The sequence below is a fragment of the Drosophila hydei genome, unplaced genomic scaffold (assembly GCF_003285905.1).
Source record: "Drosophila hydei strain 15085-1641.00,03,60 unplaced genomic scaffold, DhydRS2 tig00008139-arrow-pilon, whole genome shotgun sequence".
In the NCBI taxonomy this organism is placed as follows: domain Eukaryota; kingdom Metazoa; phylum Arthropoda; class Insecta; order Diptera; family Drosophilidae; genus Drosophila; species Drosophila hydei.
Genome location: NW_022045847.1, coordinates 192815 through 213663, shown reverse-complemented (window position 1 = coordinate 213663; position 20849 = coordinate 192815). Strand labels below are relative to the sequence as shown.

At 32.7% G+C, this 20849-nt stretch overlaps 2 protein-coding genes across 5 annotated transcripts; both read right to left on the bottom strand.

Annotated features, from left to right (window-relative positions):
* Nucleotides 1-6: 6 nt before the first annotated feature.
* LOC111598635 (tubulin alpha-2 chain) lies at nucleotides 7-2108 on the bottom strand. The gene is made up of 3 exons (XM_023313979.2): nucleotides 2037-2108; nucleotides 1101-1625; nucleotides 7-916 (listed from the first exon to the last, which is right to left on the bottom strand). Exons 1-3 carry the CDS (start codon nucleotides 2037-2039, stop codon nucleotides 95-97), a joined length of 1350 nt encoding a protein of 449 aa, XP_023169747.1. The 5' UTR covers nucleotides 2040-2108; the 3' UTR covers nucleotides 7-94.
* Nucleotides 2109-3896: 1788 nt separating this feature from the next.
* On the bottom strand, nucleotides 3897-20438 carry LOC111598585 (protein unc-13 homolog 4B). 4 transcript variants are annotated; one of them, XM_023313895.2, is made up of 15 exons: nucleotides 18975-19057; nucleotides 13286-13574; nucleotides 9545-9885; nucleotides 9347-9394; nucleotides 8247-8406; nucleotides 7074-7894; nucleotides 6571-6785; nucleotides 6223-6503; nucleotides 6077-6167; nucleotides 5936-6009; nucleotides 5508-5873; nucleotides 5192-5452; nucleotides 4434-4603; nucleotides 4192-4370; nucleotides 3897-4121 (listed from the first exon to the last, which is right to left on the bottom strand). In XM_023313895.2, the coding sequence occupies exons 1-15, from the start codon at nucleotides 19055-19057 to the stop codon at nucleotides 4030-4032; spliced, it is 3471 nt and encodes a 1156-aa protein (XP_023169663.2). In that variant the 3' UTR covers nucleotides 3897-4029. The 4 variants fall into 4 exon arrangements, with proteins under 4 accessions (XP_023169663.2, XP_023169666.2, XP_023169664.2 ...); XM_023313898.2 differs by lacking the exon at nucleotides 18975-19057 and adding an exon at nucleotides 20370-20438 and having other exon boundaries at nucleotides 4030-4121; XM_023313896.2 differs by lacking the exon at nucleotides 18975-19057 and adding an exon at nucleotides 16154-16334 and having other exon boundaries at nucleotides 4030-4121.
* Nucleotides 20439-20849: the final 411 nt, after the last annotated feature.

Sequence of the window (20849 nt, the reverse complement as noted above, 5' to 3'; positions counted from 1 at the left end):
GTTGTATTTATTTTCTTCAAAAATCGTAGGTTTGTTATGTAGAGTATAAAATGTGATCCATTAACTTTAATCAGCTCTAAATATTCGTCATTCCTTAGTATTCATCACCCTCGTCGACTTCGGTAGTAGAATCAATTCCGACCTCTTCATAATCCTTCTCAAGTGCTGCCAAATCCTCCCGAGCTTCAGAGAATTCGCCTTCCTCCATGCCTTCCCCAACGTACCAGTGTACGAAAGCACGCTTGGCATACATTAAATCAAATTTGTGATCCAAACGAGCCCAGGCTTCAGCAATGGCTGTGGTGTTGGACAACATGCATACAGCACGTTGAACCTTGGCCAAGTCGCCGCCAGGCACCACTGTGGGTGGCTGATAATTAATGCCCACTTTGAAGCCAGTCGGGCACCAGTCCACGAATTGAATTGATCGCTTAGTCTTGATTGTGGCGATTGCTGCATTTACATCTTTTGGTACCACATCACCCCGATAGAGCATACAGCAAGCCATATATTTGCCATGCCTTGGATCGCACTTGACCATCTGGTTGGCGGGTTCAAAGCAAGCGTTTGTTATTTCAGCAACAGTTAATTGTTCGTGATAAGCTTTTTCAACGGAAATTACTGGAGCATATGTAGCCAAAGGAAAGTGAATGCGTGGGTAGGGAACTAAATTGGTTTGGAACTCTGTTAAATCAACATTAAGCGCTCCGTCGAAGCGCAACGATGCTGTTATTGAGGAAACTATTTGGCCAATTAAGCGATTTAGGTTCATATAGGTGGGTCGCTCGATGTCTAAGTTCCGACGACAAATGTCATATATGGCTTCATTGTCAACCATAAATGCGCAGTCAGAGTGCTCCAGGGTGGTGTGGGTAGTCAAAATTGAATTGTATGGCTCAACTACAGCGGTTGAAACCTTTAAACGAAAAGAAATAATGTGTTAAGCATATATGGACACACATATATGTACTAGATATTTCAAATTTTGGGTGTGTTCAACCTCAATCTTCTGATTATCTGATCAATTATCCAAGTTTCGAAAGCAATCAAATATGAAGGTTTTATTTCGACATTAAGAGAAATATTTACTCATTACTTACTTGTGGAGCTGGATATATAGAAAACTCCAGCTTTGATTTTTTTCCATAATCAACTGATAGACGCTCCATAAGCAACGATGTAAATCCCGAGCCAGTTCCTCCGCCGAATGAGTGAAAAACCAAAAATCCCTGAAGACCCGTGCATTGATCGGCCAGCTTACGGATTCGATCCAGCACAATGTCCACAATCTCTTTGCCAATCGTGTAGTGACCACGAGCATAGTTGTTAGCCGCATCTTCCTTGCCAGTAATCAACTGCTCGGGATGGAACAGCTGGCGATAAGTGCCAGTACGCACCTCATCAACAACAGTTGGTTCTAAGTCCACGAAAACTGCTCGCGGCACATGTTTTCCGGCACTAGTTTCGCTAAAGAAAGTATTGAAGGAATCATCGCCGCCCCCAACTGTTTTATCAGAGGGCATATGACCATCAGGCTGAATGCCATGTTCCAGGCAGTATAGCTCCCAGCAAGCGTTACCAATCTGAACGCCAGCTTGTCCTATATGAACTGAAATGCACTCCCTCTGCAAGCCAAAAAATTAAGATTTAATATAGAATTACAAATTAGCAGTTCAGTAGACCGTGTCAGGTCGTAGGTGTGGGTACATTTTTGCGAGTATTTTATGCACTGTATGTAAGCATATATATATATATATATATATATATATCAATTATAAATATTCATTCCTGATTTATTATTATTTTATTATTATTTAGATTTCAAATTGAACCACATATTTTTGCACATTTTTACAAAATTTATAAAATATTAAGAATTTAATTTACTATTATTATTTTTATTAAAAATTCAAATAAATTATTCTTTATGTTATGTTGGAATTCAATCTTTAATAGGTAATTAAACAACACTTTAAAAACAACAAAATTATAATTTTGTATATATTTAAAATTATATTGATTTTCAATTGACTTACCATAATTAAGTATTATAGACAAAGTAATAATAGGATCAGAAGCACGAGATATAATTGTCTTTTAAAACAAAGAACAAAAGGCAAGATTCGAAAAAAGGAATCCGGTAATTTCCAAACTTTTGTTCGTAATGAAACACAGCTGGAAATCAACTAGTCGAGACATCTGCTCGGCAAGTCTTTTTATAGTCGAAAAAATTTCTTATATGGGCATTTGCCAAAGCACGATCTGCGAGGGCAGCTTTTTCACTTTGTCGAATGTTAGAAAACGATTTGTTGTTGACTATAAAAGTTCATTGATGCGTTTAATTCAATGTTTGTAATTAGTAAATGTGATAGTATAATTTACACTTATGTATTTATAATTCAATAGTAATTAACGAAGCATCAAATAAATCCACAGGTTTCAATAAATAAGAAATTTATTCTAATAGAGCTTTTACTAACATCTAGCTTTAAGACAATAATGTTTAAGAATCTAAAATATTTAGCCACACATAAAATGTATTACGTTTGATGATGTAAGACTTAAAACTAATTTACTAATTATTATTCATATTAAATAACTGTATGGCAGAGTTTCTTACATACAATGAGCTGAGTTAATGAATACTTGATTACATATCCGATTCTCTATATATAAAATTCTTTTTACATATGTATATATAGACTTTCTCTTTCTAAAATGTGCTACAAACGCCACTCTTGGAATATGGGCTCCGCTATCGGTATACCCATTAAAAATCTAAAATAAAAGTAACGCTTAACTCGATCTATAGAAGAGCTCAAAACTAATCCAGCTCACTAATGTGGTTTCTGCAGCTTTAAAACAACCTCCCGTTCTAGAATAAAGTCAACATTTCTATTCTCTTGTTCCGAAATGAATATATGCTATTTTGAATAATTGAAAATTTTTTTAAAAAGAATACAGTTCATACAATTTTAAACATTAAACTTATACTTGAGAACACCACGCCGTTCTCTAGCATAAATCTGGTTTTTCACATTGTACTTACAAACAACAACATAATTGTGGCTCTTCGATTTGTTAACGGTTGAGTTGAAATAAATAAGCATATTGATCTAGCTGTATTAAAACAATTTCGAAGTTTTACATCCCTTTCGAACCATTTAATTAAATATTTAAAAAAATATTTCTTTCTTATAATTGCTCTATTTAAGCGAAGTCGTTCTGGGCTTATCAGTCTGCTATCATCTCACAAACCACAAAAGCTAGAGACTTGAATTTTAAATATTCCTGGATACAATACGCAATATGAATTCATCATACTTATGTATATGTATTGCTCGATAGGTTATCCTGTTTCATTATTATCGATAAATATCGATCCTGTAATTCCTGTAATGGAAAAATAATATAATTTCAACCATCTATTAAATAAAACATATCAATGCCTTTTGAAGACTGCTGTATTTCAAACTTGGCAAACCTAAACAACACTTAGAGCTCCACTTTTTGATTATGCTGGCATCAGAATATAATCTTAAAATAAAACCTTCGCTCTGGATATGGAACTACCATGTAACTTCACAGCTTCACAGTTGGTTTTATGTGACTTTGTAGGGGCAGAACGACAAAGATTTTAGTTATCCTTAAGAAATCCGTGTTGTACCCTTCTTTATAAAGCATAATTCTAACGCCCTTTGGTCAGCCAGAGCCCAGCATAAGTCCTCTTATACGTTGCTATTCGGAAACACCGTGTAGTCTTATGTTCTACACTTGCTTACTAAATTGCCCAAATCTGTACAATAAGTCAATTGCCTATTAATGATAATACTGTTGTTCAAATATTCATTTTTATTAATTAATAAATATTCATTTTTATTAATTATAATTGTTTCACGTTTTTATTTCTAAATGCGTATGTCTAGTTGATATTGACATTAGAATCCAGTCTGCCAAAATAAATAAATAATACCATCATAACATTTGGAAATTACAAGCCTTTGACTAGACATTCGTCGATAATTGAGATTAAGAATATGATTTGTTCTTTAATTTTTTTAGGAATTCCTTTGCCTGCTTATCACCTTGTCTGTACTCCAGAGCTCGTATTGAGAGCGAATCTTAAACAAAAATTAAAAAAAAAAAAACATTTAAATTTTAATTTCAACTTATTTAAATTAATTCTGTTACCTGTATACTCTGGTCGACATAGATTGATAAGAATCTGCTCGCCTTCAGATGCGCTAAGATCTGCAAACGTTATATAGCATTCGGCTATATATTGACTTGTCATTCCAAATAAATCTTTATCCTTAATACAAAATAAAATCAGGCTGTCTTCCATCTGGCGTTGTTCTGCATTCAAATGACTAAAGCACATATTTTTTATATATTAAAATCTTGTTAGTTTTCCATAGGCAAAATTTACTCACATGCGAAATTGTTCATCATAAAGTGGAAAACAATTTTTATTATGAACGGCAGTTTTTACTGGTGTAAATCCATTAAATCTTGCACTGGGCATCATGAAGACTTTGACGAACGAATCACATAATCCATTCTTATCCATAGATACCAAATTTCGAGCATTTAATATATTTAGCTGAAATTAAAGCAAATTGTTAATGATTTTATCATGTTTAGCCAAATTAAGTCGTCTTGGATGTAAGACCTGATAAAACTGACAAACAGATCTAACATGATCATTATTGGCTGAATTCGAAGCTTTAACATGCCGATTCAACAAAAACAAGTAAGAGTGCTGTTGTCGGAACAACCCGACTAGAATATACTATGAACCCAGCAAATTCAAATGATCTTTGCTTATCGATAATACGAAAATTAGATGGGTTATCGAAAACTAATGATAATCTCTTACTGCGTATGGCATACAGGAATATATATTTTAAACTGCAAGTCTAGATTTTGTCAGTTATGAGCCCGCTGACTGCACACGGACATGGCTAGATCGCCTCGGCGTTCTGTTAAAGAATATATATACTTGACTGTTATATATTTTATATATTTTCAAAAAAACATTATATATGTGAATATTGGCATCAAATGCCGAAGCCGATGAATAATTTTATAAATTGCAAAAATTGCAGTAAATGGCAAAAATAGTATATTTATTGTCTATTATATAAAAGCCCATCACTCAAATTCGTATATCCAACAAGATAATACTCACGAATAATCCAGAATCTGTAAATTGTGCGCTTATTGTGAGCTGTCCAAAACGTGATGTCGCTTGCTCTTTCTGATATCTAAATCGTTCTAAGTAGTATTGATGAATAAGATCGGCAGTTTCAAGTGCATGTAGCTCGAGTGTGCTTTCGATTTCCGATAAAATTTTAACATCGGAAGTTTTTGTATCGCCAATTTTAAAGCAAGATATCATAGTGCGAAGGGTATCCCTTAAGTTTTGAAAGAATGCGGGGGGACGGCGTTTCTAAAAGACAAAAAAATAATAAAAAACAAATTAACTGGGCTTAAACCATACTTACATCAAGATTAGATTGTATAAGATCATAGATTATTATTGACAGCTCTCCCCAAATACTATCCAAAACTCTTTCAAAGTTGACTTCATTGAGAGTATTATAAAGGGTTCCCAATGATCCTTCCAAGTACATCATCAGTCTTTCCATGGAATTTGAGTCCTTATGGAGTACTTCAGCTCCTTCTGTTAAAAATCGCTTAATGGACGGAGACATCCTGTAGGCAACGTTTTCGATGAGCTCAACAATTTGATTACGCTGTGTATCAAGGGCGTTATCAATAACAGCTTTAATAGTATCGGCACATCGCTCGGCTTCTAGATTGGTTCTGTAGTCTCCTAAGCGTCGTATCACAACATCTGTACCCAGCTCCTGAAAGTATATATTTTTATTGACAAACATGATAAAATCAAACATTCTTAAATAATACCTACCTTTATAAATGAGGGTAAACTTTGACGGATGTAGTCCATATTATTAATAGCCAAACACCATTCCTCTGATAAATCTACGATTAAAAGAAACACAAAAGGGTAAAAACAGTAATTAAAAAGCTCCTTAAATAATTAACTTACTAAACATAACTCCATCCTCCTCCATTTTAGTTATAGTTTCCACTCGGCGAGACATGCGCTGTGCATAGAAAACACAGCATCGGCATATATCCTGAAAGAGAGACATAATCAAAACACATTTTTTATAATAAACTTTTGGAACTTACATTAACAATTTTGGCTACAAAGGTATATGACCCTTCTATCTCTGGCCAATCCAGTTGTTGCCAAAATATTTTAATCTGGTAGAAAATCGCCAAGGTGTCTACCGCAGATGAACTATACTTAACAGTTTCATCGACAGCGTGGAGTTGGTCTAAATCAATAGCTTTCTGAATGCGATTTAGCGCCTTAATAATTGAAATATCAAGCCAATGAGTTACTCCTCTCTCAAACCATTGATAAAATTCAGTCATCTCCAGTGTACAGTTGGGACAGAGCGATTGTCCTGTAAAATAAAGAGCAACATTAATAAAAGTTGATTAAAGAGGACGGATGTCGTGAAATATATTCACCTAGAGTATTATATCGTTTAAGTACCAAATAAACTTCAAATAACGTTGTTCCCATATTAACATTATCAATATTCGGCAAATATTCAAACTGATCATCAGGAACATCTAACATTTTTATGTTGGAACACACTTGTTTTACAATAGCTTTGCAGATTTCCATCAGCTTTGAATCGTAAAACAGAAATAGTGTAGTGGAATAGTTAACTCGAATTTTGCTGAAAGACAAAAACATTTATGTAATAATTACAGCATATTAATATACATTAGAAGTTATAAAAAAAGTATGTATCAAAGAAATTCTTAAACAAACCAAGCGTCCATTGATGGATTACCAAAAACCATTAAATAATCTGAGATCTTGCTGAGGATCTTAAAAGAGCATGATATGAGTGTAAATATCCCAGCCCAAGTCTCATCTATTTGAACTTTTTTATGAAGATTCTTGGATTAGCATTAAAGATTAGAAATATACTATAAGTGATATACCATAATAATTTACTTACTGGTAGAACAATTTATCAAAGTATTCCATTGCACGTTGTAGATCTGAACGAACCATTTGTATTATTTTGATTACACTCTGCAATTTTTCTTCGTCGGAATCATGATCTTTCGTTTGACTGCCGACTTCCTTAATTTGCTCCATCCATTCTTTAGCTCCGCTATTAATAGCGGCAACAATAACGTTATCGATAGTGTTGGATTTCTCAGAGTCTTCGGTTTCTATCCAACCATAGACTGTTTTAGGAAATATGTCTATTGTAGCTGGCACCTCAAATGTTTTGAGTTTCGACAGAATGTCTAATACTTCACTGAGAGTCTTTAGAATTTTATTATCACTGACGTTCTTGGAGCGTAAATGTCTTAGGATTGCAAAACAAGACGGTAATAGTCGCTTAGCACCCTCCCAGAATGTTTTCACATCCTCAGAATCGTTTTGCAAAAAGTTGATTACTGGAACCAGAACATCGAGTATTGAATTGAAGAGGACGAAATTAAGTTTATGAGTTTCATGCACAGTGCTGTACGCATGCCATTGGCTAAGGGCGCAATCAAAGGGCGAAAGGCCACTCTGCACGGCGTGTTGCGTTCTAATAGCTTCAGCCATCGCACCAAATTTTCCGCTCCACCAATACTTGGCCACCTGAGACGAATCCAGCTCGTGTACCAGTAGCAATTTCAAAAGGTGTTTATGTTCTTGACTTGCAACATTCTTATTTTTTTCGGCACTGAGAGCAATGTTGACTAACACCGATCCGCGGCTTTTCGTTTTACTCCCTTTTTCCAGATTATACCAAACGGTAAGTCCAGAAACTGGAATAGACTGTTTAAAGTTAAAACGAGTTATTAAATTAAATTAATAATTCTTATTATATTAAATAATGTCTTAATTTTAAGCAAATCCTGAGCACAGATGAGTCAACGACATGTGCAGATGGTCTATCTGTTAAATGGGCCATAAACTCAAATTTTACTTGGACAAAAAGATAATTAATAAATATACAGTTTCATTTTGAGCTTTTATTATAAGAAAAATTAATTTTCTAAATTCTGAACTACTAACATGGGCAGATAAATGCTCACTCATTAAAAGTGCAAAAGCACTCTTAGGGCTTCATAAAGAATCGGTATAGCTATTTGTTACTCCAACTAATAAATTAATTAATGTACTCTACCTTAAGTGAAATCATTGCACGTCCAATTAATTCATTGTCGTGCTTTCCAGACGAGGCGGTGACGGCAATTTCTTTCATAAGCTTGCTTAGCCCGCGTACGCCTTTTACATCCAGGAGTTTATTGACCTTGTCTTTGACAGTTTCCGCAGCATCAAAGTCCCTATTAAAAAATAGTTTTATTGCATTAATCTTGCATTTCGTTAACTACAATATTAATATGTAAAATCCAACTGTAAGTTAGATGTTAGAATTCATTAAGCTTTTTTTAGATAATCCCAATCGTAATATATTTTTGCGAAAATCTAGTTAGGGCATAATTTATTTTCTTAAACAAGCAGCAAAAGAATGAGAACACATTCGCTGTTGTTTGATTCATAGTATTTTTTTTTAATTATACTAACAGATTTTCATGAAAATTATGAAAAGATTAAAAATAATAATACTACTAAATAAACAAAGTATTTTAAATTTAATACGCGTTCAAAGAGACAATTGACATTACAGTCATAACGCGTCATCCGAATTTAGAATGTAAGTACTTTATAGCATCGTCTACCTGTTACACAAATCTATTGTACCCTGTTCCCCCACTTTTAAAAAGTTCATTATATCAAATATAACATCTGTTGACAATATATTTCTTTGAATAATATATTTCTATGTATTCAACTAGTAGGTGAGCCTAGTTAAATAATTAAATAGATTGCTTCGCTTTAATTTGAAAAGTTTACGAAAAACCATTTCAATTCTATTAAATTTTAGAAAGACTCGCAAAATACATTAGTGTAACTATCTGGTTTCAAGTTCTTTAAGACGAACAAATACAGTGATTCCTGGCACTTGGCCATTTCAGATATAAAAAAACAAGCAAGAGATTGGTTTGCATAGAAACAGATGACTCGAATCTATTGAAAACTATGAAAAGCGTAGTGTATTTTTTTTGTTTATTTAAGTGAATTTGAATTGATTTTACCTTATTAAAAAAATACATAAAAAAGCATAAAAGAAACCCTCAGAAGATGCTCATAATTTATTCAAAAAATTGTAAAATAAAAAAATATAAATTAAATACATAATCATTAATTAGTTTGCCAACTTACCAAACTTCAATAATGAGAACTTCATCACGAGGACCTTCAGTAATAGGTCTAGAAAAAGTAAATAAGTAAATAAATTTAAGCTCATTTAGCTGGTAATATAATTTAGTTAATATCATCAAGAAGATAACTTTAAATTTAAGTTTAAATGGCTCATACAAGAAACTAATTCGAGAAGTTAGCTTTAGTACGAATACTCACAAAGAGAAATGCTCCTCCCATATTGGATTCAAGGTAGACGATTTTACGGATGAGTTATAACGATGAGAGATGTTTGATTCCAAGTACAATGTTACGAACGGATCAGATAATCCATTTGAATCCATTGGCAGTAAATTCTCTGCTTTAATGACTTCAACATTAAGCCTTAAATTAGGTGGTTCCTTCTTCTTTGCAATTTCAGAAATTTCCAAATGGGTTGCATTGGGAATTTTGAATACCTCCTTTGCAAACTCGACCAGGCTTTCTCTACAGGCATCACTACTCTCACAACCAATATTATTGTAAATTTCGAATAGGATCTCCTCGTATAAGTCGTCAATCTAAAAGAAAGACATAATTAAGAAAGTCATATTTGTTTCCTGACGGTGATCCCTATATCCGATTAAATATCATTAATATTCAAATATTCTATTTCTACTATCTGAAATTGAGACTGCGTCTACAGACGAATTTGTTGGATCTATTCAGCCCGTCGTATTGAACAGGATTATATATAATTTTTGAGACCGCAGATGCTTTCACCTACCGAATACATTTACATATTAATTTTACTGTCAATACCATCATAAACAATACTGCATCTATAAGTATATTTCATAAACTCATTCTGAACGTATCAATCTCAGAATATACAAAAGCTAGCGACTTAATATTACAAGTATTCGGCCAATTTCAGTTTATTATTAGTAAAAATAAATATTTGTCTTTAGTTCTTAAGCATAACTCGAACACAATAAAAGCCACGCACACTGCATATATGTATATAGAGGTTATCGTAAAGTATACAAGATTATAAATATTCATCCATGCGTAGCAATAATTGAAAAAACAAAAATCTTTTAAATGTTCTTAAATTTCTGCAAGCACACGTTGCTGGATGGTCGAAAACTAAATATCGAAAAATAAACACCGAAGTGACTGCATAAGTAATTTCCCGCAATGTAGAGCTGCGAAAAAAATAAACGGCGATTCCTCTGTGCGAAAAAATATGTGTTTGTGTGTCTGGATGTACTTTTGTTTATATTTGAATTGAAGAACATTTGAAAGTTTTAAACAGCAGTCCAACACGGCGGTCAGGACATTTCCTGATCTGGTTGGATTTGCGAAATGTAAGTATTATGATTTTCCAAACGAAATGAAAGAATTTGATGCAAACTTAGAAATTGCGGTTAAATTTCAATTAAGAAATTAAGTCGTTTATTCTAAAAATATTTATATTAAAATTGAAAATGGTTTTTTTTTTGTAAAAAACTTTTTCAAATGCTAGTCTTTCTAATACTTAAAGTTTAAGATTCAGACTGTAAACAGAATCAATAGAAACTACGATTAATAGAAATTCTAAGATACAACTTTAAAGCCTGAAATTCTTTATAAGCCCGTACTACTGCATTGAGTTTTCTTTGATGGAGAAAATACTAAAACAACATGAAATCTGAACATCTTCCTTCTGCCTGTTGCACATACACTTGCAGAAAAGCTTAAATCTATATTCATATACTGACAAAAAATGCAACTAAGTTCAGTTCTCTAAACATCTATCAAATAATTCATGAAATAACAAAATGAATTTTAAGCAATTTACTTACAGTCATAGAATGACAAACTTCTTTTGCGTGAGACTCTAATAAATGCTTGTGCACACCGCGGAAATACTGATTGGATATACTTCCATTTCTGTTTAGAATCCGCTTGCGTCGCTCTGCCGTTTCATTTAAGGACAGAGTGGAACACACTTTTTGGATGGGGCGCGTCTCATGACCCGCTGTTCGATTTAAACTTAAATAATTTGAACTTTTATCGGTTGAATTTCGTGAGGTCATATTGGACAGCACTCGGGGCAACGATAAGTAACTCATTTTTGAAACACAAATTTGTGAAACTATACAGAATTAATTTATAAACATTTTTGCACTTTTATTGGTGAACGATATGAAGAGTGCATAAACTTATTTCCCGTCTATATTATGGATCATTGTAGAGCTATAATATATTCGCGTATATATTATATTATTATATGACCATTTCCGCTATCCGCTTGGGTTTGGTGGGTGTCAAGATGTCCCTGGAGCAGTACCACTCTTAAGTATATGTAAATCGAAAGCCCATTAACAGTGTCAATGCCGCGAATAAAGATTTTTTACAACTAATCACGCTGACCGTGAGCTGCTTTTGGGTGTGTATGAGCAGAATTCGTTTTCGAGATTGTTTTCTAAGTATCTCACAAGATAAAGAGAGAAGCAGAATTATATAGTAGTGCTTTAGCAAATGTTTTATTTTTGGAACTTTGAAAAAAGCTCAATGATTATGAACGTATGTGTATTCAAAGTATTGGGGAAAGCTATGCACAGCAAGTGAATGAATAAATGCTTTTTGTGTACATACACACAATTTGTGTGCACACAAACATTCTATGTAGTACAGATAAGTAGATACTAATGCAAACAAGTTTATAGACTGTTCAGTTCAAATTGTTTATAGTTCGTTCCTATGGTTAATCTAACAAAGGGACAAGCACAACCTAGCTTCTTCTGCTTCTCTATTGGTGCTCATTGTAAACAATTTACAAATACCCCAACCATGGATAGTATCTTAAAAACTTAACTATATGTTATATATATATAGCACATATTTAGTAAATACATATATACATATATATATAGTTTCAAGGTATGAATGAATTCATTTTGTTTTCATTCAAAATATTTATAAAGTTGAATGAAATCTGCAGTTGGTATGTAAAAACTGCTGTTTATACCCTGTACTCTTCGAAAAAAGAGTTGAATGGACTCACACAAGTGTATTTAACGCGCAAAAGTAAGCACACTGAATCTTATTTAGTAAACATATTCCACTGCTGTATAAACAGGCAATCCAGTTACAAATTTAAATAGTTGAGGTAGGATTTCCTCTAATTCTATGTTTTATGAATTTATCATTTAAATGTTTCCTTTGGCACAGAACAAATTTTGGACTGATCGGAGAATAAAAGGAAGATGTGAATATCCCAGCGTATCCATAAATCAATAAATATTTCAACTTCATAAAATATATTAGGGAGTGTTGTCTCCTAATCCACGCTCTTTTTTTAAATAATAAGTAAGGGTGACACTAGACGCAGCGTCGATCGAGACAACGTTTCAAATATTGTTGTAAGCTGAAACATTCAGGAATACGGTAAAAATCAATATGATTCCTCGAACTCTGCTAACTTTTTCGAATAATCTACAGACAAAAACCAAGTTTACGCTGTCTATTCAGCTGAGAGGACTGAATCAAACCAACTGTTGGCTCTTCTCTGGAACACATATACTTAATAGAGTCCGCCACGTTACAGTCATTAAAACACATATAATATCCTCAATTGAATAGTTTTCTATAATTAGAATTTGCCACTTTATTCATGTTTTACCTGCATTACTGTACGTTCAAGATGAAATGCTTCATTTTTTTAAGTGCTTTACCTTGGAAATTTTTTGGAAAATACCTAATTAAATACATTATTTACTCTTAAATAGCATTACTTCTTTATCATATAAAAAGAAAGACTAATTTAGGCGCGAGTGCTTGACTAAGAAATACCCGAACCCGAACCAAAAACACACACCAGATCAATGTGAGAATTCTCACATTCACTTGAGAGAAAGCTGTTTTAACAAGTTGAATCGATATTTTATGAAACTCGAACTGATTATGCATATAGCTTAAGTTAAATATACTTACATTCATACAAACATTTTCTTTTATATTGTCGACGGAAACTAAGTCTGGTTCGCTGCTCAAGGTGGAAGTATCGAAACTCTCATTATCATCTATTTTTGTCTCCAGTCCACTGTCTGTGCAGGATCCATCGTTAACCTTTGTAATAATACTCTCGTTTTCTTCTTCTTCTTGCCCTTCCTCTTCGGAAAATGGAGCCAATGAAGTTTTAAAAACATTTTCATCCAATTGAGATTTCTGTCTCAAAAAAGATCCAAACTTTTCAAAAAAACCATCGTCCCCATCCTGGAGTCTGCAAAAAAAACAATTCAATATTTAAATTTTTAATACATTTATTTTTTCTTCTTGAAATATATAAAATATAGTGTAGATTAGAAAAATATAATTTATGAAATTATTAAGAATATAAGGGAAAATTGGACTATACATTATTGCAAATGCTTATCGTCCTCAACGCAACCATTATCAAAGATAATTTCTTTTTTTTTTTTTTGATAAGCTATTGTCTTTTAAGTGTTTTAGATAGTAGCTCAATTCCACTTCTCCCCCTCAGCTTTGCTTCTCTTTTAAAACAAATAATAAAGACTTCAGAGAAATCTTAAAAATATATGGAATGTACAATTTTTTTTTTTATTAAAATTCTTTACTAAAAAATTACACTTAGATTATGTGTTCATATAATTAACTCACATTGTTTGATAACATTAGTTTTTACTACTAAATATTATAATTTGGCTTTTGTCCGAACAAAAATCATATTGTATTTAGCTTGTCTTATGTAAGATATGATGGATCAACTAAACTTGTGATCCGAATCATTAATATGAGTTCTACATTTTCTACTCAACAGCATTTCCATTAATTAGAACAACTGTCGAAACTCATGTTTCGATCTAATGATCTATAACTGATCTTTAAATTGAATCAAAAACATAGAGTCCCAGCTTAACTTTCTTTCAGTATTGAACCAATCTTCTTTTTATTTTATTAAAAGTAGATAATGGATTTAGGCCAAAAGGCAAACACATACGCCCAAAAATAGTTATTCTTAGGACAAAAAGTGTATGTATAGAAATTCTTATGCATGTTGTCACATATATTATCGTATAGGCTTTTGAAGTATATTCAACACTCTTTTTTGGCTTCCATAAAATAGATTCTGTGTTGAGTGTCAAAGTCACGGAAAGCTTTAAGAATTGTAGGGACTTGAATACCAGATACAATTTCTAGTATGACCTTTCGCATGTAGCGCAATTGAAAAGCAAAGAAATTAGTCGCTTGGCTCAATAGGACAACGGGTCAATGCCATTTAGCTTATTTTTATTCCTCGAATAAGAGAGTTTTGCGCACAGCCGAAACTTTCTATTGATTTACAAAATATGCAGTTAATCGATGCTTAAATTCAACATTTAGCGATAATACTTAATATCACAAAATTGTATAACTTTGATTTGAATTGAAATTTGAAAGCCGAATGGCCTTATAACTCTTAGTTCCAAGCATCGACCTCTTCTTCTAATATTCAGACAAATTTCTAATCATATTTTGTTGCTTGTTCCCTTTAAAACACTTTTTTTATTAGTATTAAAAAAATAAATATGTATTTGTTATTGTCGCCAGTTGCACTATAAGACTTTTTCGAAATGCTCTAAAATTTCTTAAGTGTTTTGGATACGAAATGTCGTTAAATTAAGTGTCAATAAATTTTAAAAAATAAATACAAATATATTTATTTATTTGGAACAGTAAAATCAAATAAAGATTACAAAACCGTTTAAGAATGCATCATCAAACCCTGCGATTCGTCTCTGTGTAGGTAACTCAAAAGGTGTTAAAAGAAATTTATATAAAAAAGATTCCATTTAATTTAAAGCTAAAGGCATACGAATGAAAAAGGGTAAATGGAGTGTAAATTACGAAGATCTCTACAACACTCTCAAGTTTATCCATTGTTAGTTTTCTATTGAAATTCATTGTTTTCATTGAAATGAGTTTGGTTTAATCAAATGGGTTCAAAGTGGGTCAAATATCAGCTAGTTTCATTACAAGAATTCACATTGATTAGTGAAAATTTTGACGATATCTTTTTTGTTGTACCTATATTAAGGCCTTTGTTTGAGTCCCCCTTTGCAGACATTCGATTTAACAGCTATGTAACTCATAATATATATATGGCATAGTAAATCATGTTTATAGTTTTATCAGTTATTGCAGCTATTGCTGTCATAGTATACATATTTGTTCCGAATCAACACGATCAAAGCTCATGCGTAGCCTGCTCTGGATCAACAGCTAAAACACCTTTGTGTCTGGGCTATTTGACAATATCTCGAGCACTTGAGCAGCTGCTGTAGATGCATGTATTCTTGTCAAGTATAGGCTCTTAATTATAGATATATACATAATCCTTTGACCCCTGATACTATACCCATGCACTTCAAATTTCATGGAGATAAGATTTTAAGTACCATCGTAATTGAAAGAGCTTTTGCTTAGTGGCCTGGGAGGAAGAAAAAGAAGACTACGAAACGCGTTAACTAACTATATTTATGTTTACATATACATACATATTTATGTACATATGTACATACACACATATATATGATACAAGCTAGAACAGCAGCTAACTACGGTGGGCCACAGAGTATTTGTTAGCAGGGGGAAGTCCCTTGGACCGGAACTGTTAGCTGATTTATACTTAATTATTCTTAAATTAGATAAACATGATTTACTCTTCACTATAGTAATGCACGAAATCGTAATATATTTCTTTATATAAGTATATAACTAAGCGCCACTCCAATTTATTCTAAGTGTGTATCTTTATTTACACTACTATTTGCTATCGATTTATGTCAAGACGTATATTACCTATTGTCTCCACATATTAATATAGACTGAGCACAGTGTTGTCTAATATAGTTAATGCGATCCAGAAGCTTCATTTGCTCTTAATTTACGTTTATCTTTGTATATTTGTAACAAAACTCTTCATATTTTCTAGCGATTTCGTCAATAAACAGCCAAAAAACAAACGCAGACACCACGACCTTTTGGCTAGAACTGTTTGAGCAGTAAGAGCTTTGTACGTTAGCCGCTCGAAAGATAGGGCCAAAACATACAAATACAAACGCATGAGATATACCAACACTATCGTCACTTACATGTGTGCGTAATGTCTTCATGGTTCATGATTTTGAAGATATGTATACCTGCATTTACGGATGTATGTTTGAATGGTATATGTATATGTTTGTATATGTGCATGCACCTAATTATCATAAACAAGCTCAACCATAGTGAAAACCCATTTTCGTGAACCGTGTTGCTGCCAACCCTTAATAACAAAAACAATATCAACATACGCATACAGAGCACGCACAAGAGTGCACTCATACATACACATATACATACATGCATACCTAAAAGAACTGTATATTAGTGCATCAAAGCACGAATGCATCGACCACGAAATCAGAAACTACATGCACAGTTATATGTTACACACAAACATACAAACATACATACATACATATATTCGTGTGTACATACATATTTGAGTATGTATATCTATAGCAAATAGCCATAGTTTTTACTGTTCGGAGTTTCGCAGGTCGAAAGCTCCCTATGAGACTGCATTTTGCGCCCATACAAAATAAGAGTGCTCATAGTAACAAGTAACAGGCTTGAAGATACCCTGTACACCGTGCCGAGAGAGTATTTATAGCTTAATTCTTACTTAATTCCTTACATACACAGAAAAGCACATACAATAGGAAATGCTTAACTAAATAGAGTTCTTTGGTGTTTGTTATGCGATGTGAGGCATTCTGGAGTAAAATTTGGACATGGAGTAAGATATTCGCACAGTTAAGTATTCGTCATAGTTATAAAATGTTATGGTTTTCAAACCTTACCTTAATCAATTTTCAATTTAGCGTGTATCGATCTATGCACATAAAACTAAGTCTCAAAAACTACTTTTGTCAATGCTTTTAAATTGAGATACAAAATAGGGACATACTGAAATTCTTTGAAATCTAAAATTCTTTAAAAACTTACGGAGTACTAAGACTATATGAGCCTATATGAGTTTGACTATATGAGTTTGACTGCAAGTCGTTTCGACCCTACAAGTTCTAGAGAATTGTTCGAAACATACTTGTGTAAACTGGAAATTACTATATCTTTTACAACGTTGTTGAAACTGGAGATATGAAGCTAATAAAACCACTGTTACTGTTAGATTACTTTCTATATAAATAGAATTGATAGTAAACCCGTTGACTTCAACCAATGCAATTTAATTGATATACGCAAAAACGCCTTTTAACTACAACACCTGCTTTGCAGTACAGGTAGCCTCTGGATTTGCTGCCAACTGTTACCACTCCAAGGTTGAAATCTTCCAAAGATGTCTAAGATTTTGTTAAGATGTTATAAAACATCAAGTTTTACGAAGAGACCATAAAATACTCTAAAGCTGCTTTTTGAAACGAGTCTACAGAGGAAAGAGATTGATCTCTGCACATACTGCTATTCACCCAAGTTTAACTAGTTACATAAAGATTTAATCTTTCAACTTTTCAACAAAATAATAATAATAATTTATTTTAATATATAATAAAATGAAAAAAAAAAAATTTGAAAGAAAAACGAAAATAGAATTCAACATTAAAAACAATAAAGATATATGATCAATACTAATTTCAAATGTTAATGATTTTAGCTGTATAAGATCTCAACTCTCTCATCTCTCTCGTCACTCATCATATCATCCTGATCAACAGTATAATACTCTTTCATGGAATCGCCCGCTACATACATTTTGATATAACCATCATACCCCAACAATCCATTTCTACTGAGACTTTGGGTATAAAGGCAGGCAAATAAATGATTGTGATGCAGCATGCCATCTCATCAAGACATGCTTATCTTAATTAAGAATGTACTCATTTGGCACTGTTAGCCAAGATTCACATTTCAACTGCTATTTGATTTGTAAGGCTACATATGGGTACATACATAAAGTGTCTTTTTTTAGTCGATAGAAATCGATTTCTAGAGTAAAACAACACAGCTATCACAAGCAACGAAAACAATGTTTAGTATCATCTTTAGTTGCGTGAACTGAACTAAATACATAACAGTTAGATAAAAAGATAAATGAATATCAGCCGATGAAGATGATAATATCGATAGTTATGAGCGAAAGCTATTCCATGGGTTTTGTAATTGTGATTTAAATGTAATAAATACGCCGAATGAAACCAGGCCTACACAAATAAACCTATATATCTATATATTTATATATATATACATATATACATTTATATATGTAAATATAAATACGCACATATGTATGTGTATATGTGTCTATGATTAGATGTGTCATTGTATATAATGTTGGCATTCTGACTTCGGTCTCGTTGTTTAGCTATCGCAAGATCATGCTTATATGCAATATAAACATATATAAGTAATATTACTTATGTTATACATTTAAAGGTTTATATACTCAATTTCCATTTATATATATAAATATATAGTTTATAATTAGTTGCCTGATTAACATGCGCTTACCATATACCGAAGTGGGTACATATCAAATTTTGAATAGACTGATTCATACTACCCTTGGTGCATTACATATACTCATGTATTTTACAACTGTATATTGTGTACTCACTGATGTTGATGCTCTGTGGGTGGATTATTATTAGTTTCTTGTAATTTATTGAAAATCCCTTTCCACATTTGCTCCTCGTCCATTTTAAAGTTGAGTATTCAGCGAAATTACGAAAAAACAAACAGCTTGCGAACAACACTCAAAGCTCCGAGACAGTTTGGCAAGAACTAATGAGAAATCTGCGTTGCCTTGCCGCTTCTCTTAATCCAATGACGCACCTCACATACATTCATACATGGAAATAACATTAGTAACGTGTTTGCGTTCCACATTTACAGCCCAACAGCAGCGCAAAAGCTTTCTCCGTAGTTTCCAAAAAGCCGGAACACTCAGATAGGACTCTAGCCAACTTAAGTCCGACGAAAACTATTACAAATAGTTTTAATTTCCAGAAACCTTAATAATACAAAAATCTTACATCCATTTCTCTGTTGAAAATGAGAGTATTTATTTAAGCTTTTATACTCGTTCACGATCAAGTAAAAAGAGTATATTGATTTCTTTGAATGTCCATTTATATAATATAGATAGAATATAGATAGATATAATAATATAGGATATACCACCAATAAGCTTGTCATCATTTACTACTTGGCGCTCCAAATTACTATATTAACTTCAGTATGAACCCCATTACATTTCTAAATGGTATATCCAATCCCCGTGAGCGTAGCAAACTGTATAAAGCTAGTTTCCCATAGCCTTACAGAGAAGATCACCTAGACTAAGATAACATAACATAACATAACATAACTGGATAAGACTAATTGCTATGGATTTCCCCATATGGAAAACATCAAACTTTTTTCAAATAAAATTTGAACGTTTTTAAATCGTGAACGAGTATTTGGCAGTCGATTACACCCGCGGGTAAAGTTACAAATTATTTTTATAGTCATCTCTCTCCTTAAATTACTTGACTTAAAAAAAAAGAATCTGGGATCGAAATCGTAATAACAATCATAATTGCTACAGAGGCTTTTGGTAAAATAAATAAAACAAATTATACAGCATACACTTAAGAAAATATCAGCAAGGTAAGGAAACACTAAATACAAAATAAATAATAAATTAAATAAAAATGGACTCCTCAATTATTTAATTTACAGCTTTTGCATGACTCATATACCTTTTAGTCTTATATATTGTCGTGAAAATGAAGAAATATAAAAGTCTATAAACATTCAATTCAATTCAATTTGATGTAATTTAATTGAATGTAATTACCTCAAATGAATGTAACTCGACAAAAATTACTAGAAAAGACAAAGTTTTGCCTAGATCATCGGAGCTAATGAATTCAACTGCCATTTTTTTTAATGGATAACTGGGATATAATATTAAAGGAGGCTGCTACTGCAAAATTTGAAAGTATAGCGGCAATGAAGTACAAACCTTTTCAGATCACATCTATATGAATGCGACGCGTTCATTCTTATGGAACGTCACTGACAGGCAGGGCTAAGCCGACTGAGTGCTTGATAAGTAATTATACGTATAATTGTTATCAGTCAAGTTCATGTTTAAAGTCAATTGTAATCAACTGTCACAACAGGTTACATCTGCACAGTCGTGGAACGTGCATTTCGTAAACACAGTGGGAAAGCGGTAAAAGCTACAATGCAGTTTGCGTGCTTGTTTGTGAGCTATGCCATTCTATTTTCGAAATATCTACTTTGGGTTTGGTTCGATTTTCAAGAAAATTTCAGAGCATGAGTGAAAGGAGTGAAAATCTGTTTACTGTGTATGCACGTTCTAATTATTTGCGATTGCATGCCGACAAATCGGCGAAAGGCTCTATAAGTGCAATTCAGAACTCTACAAAATGCCCATTTATTTTATTGACACAGGACTTAAAAAAACCGACTAGCAAAC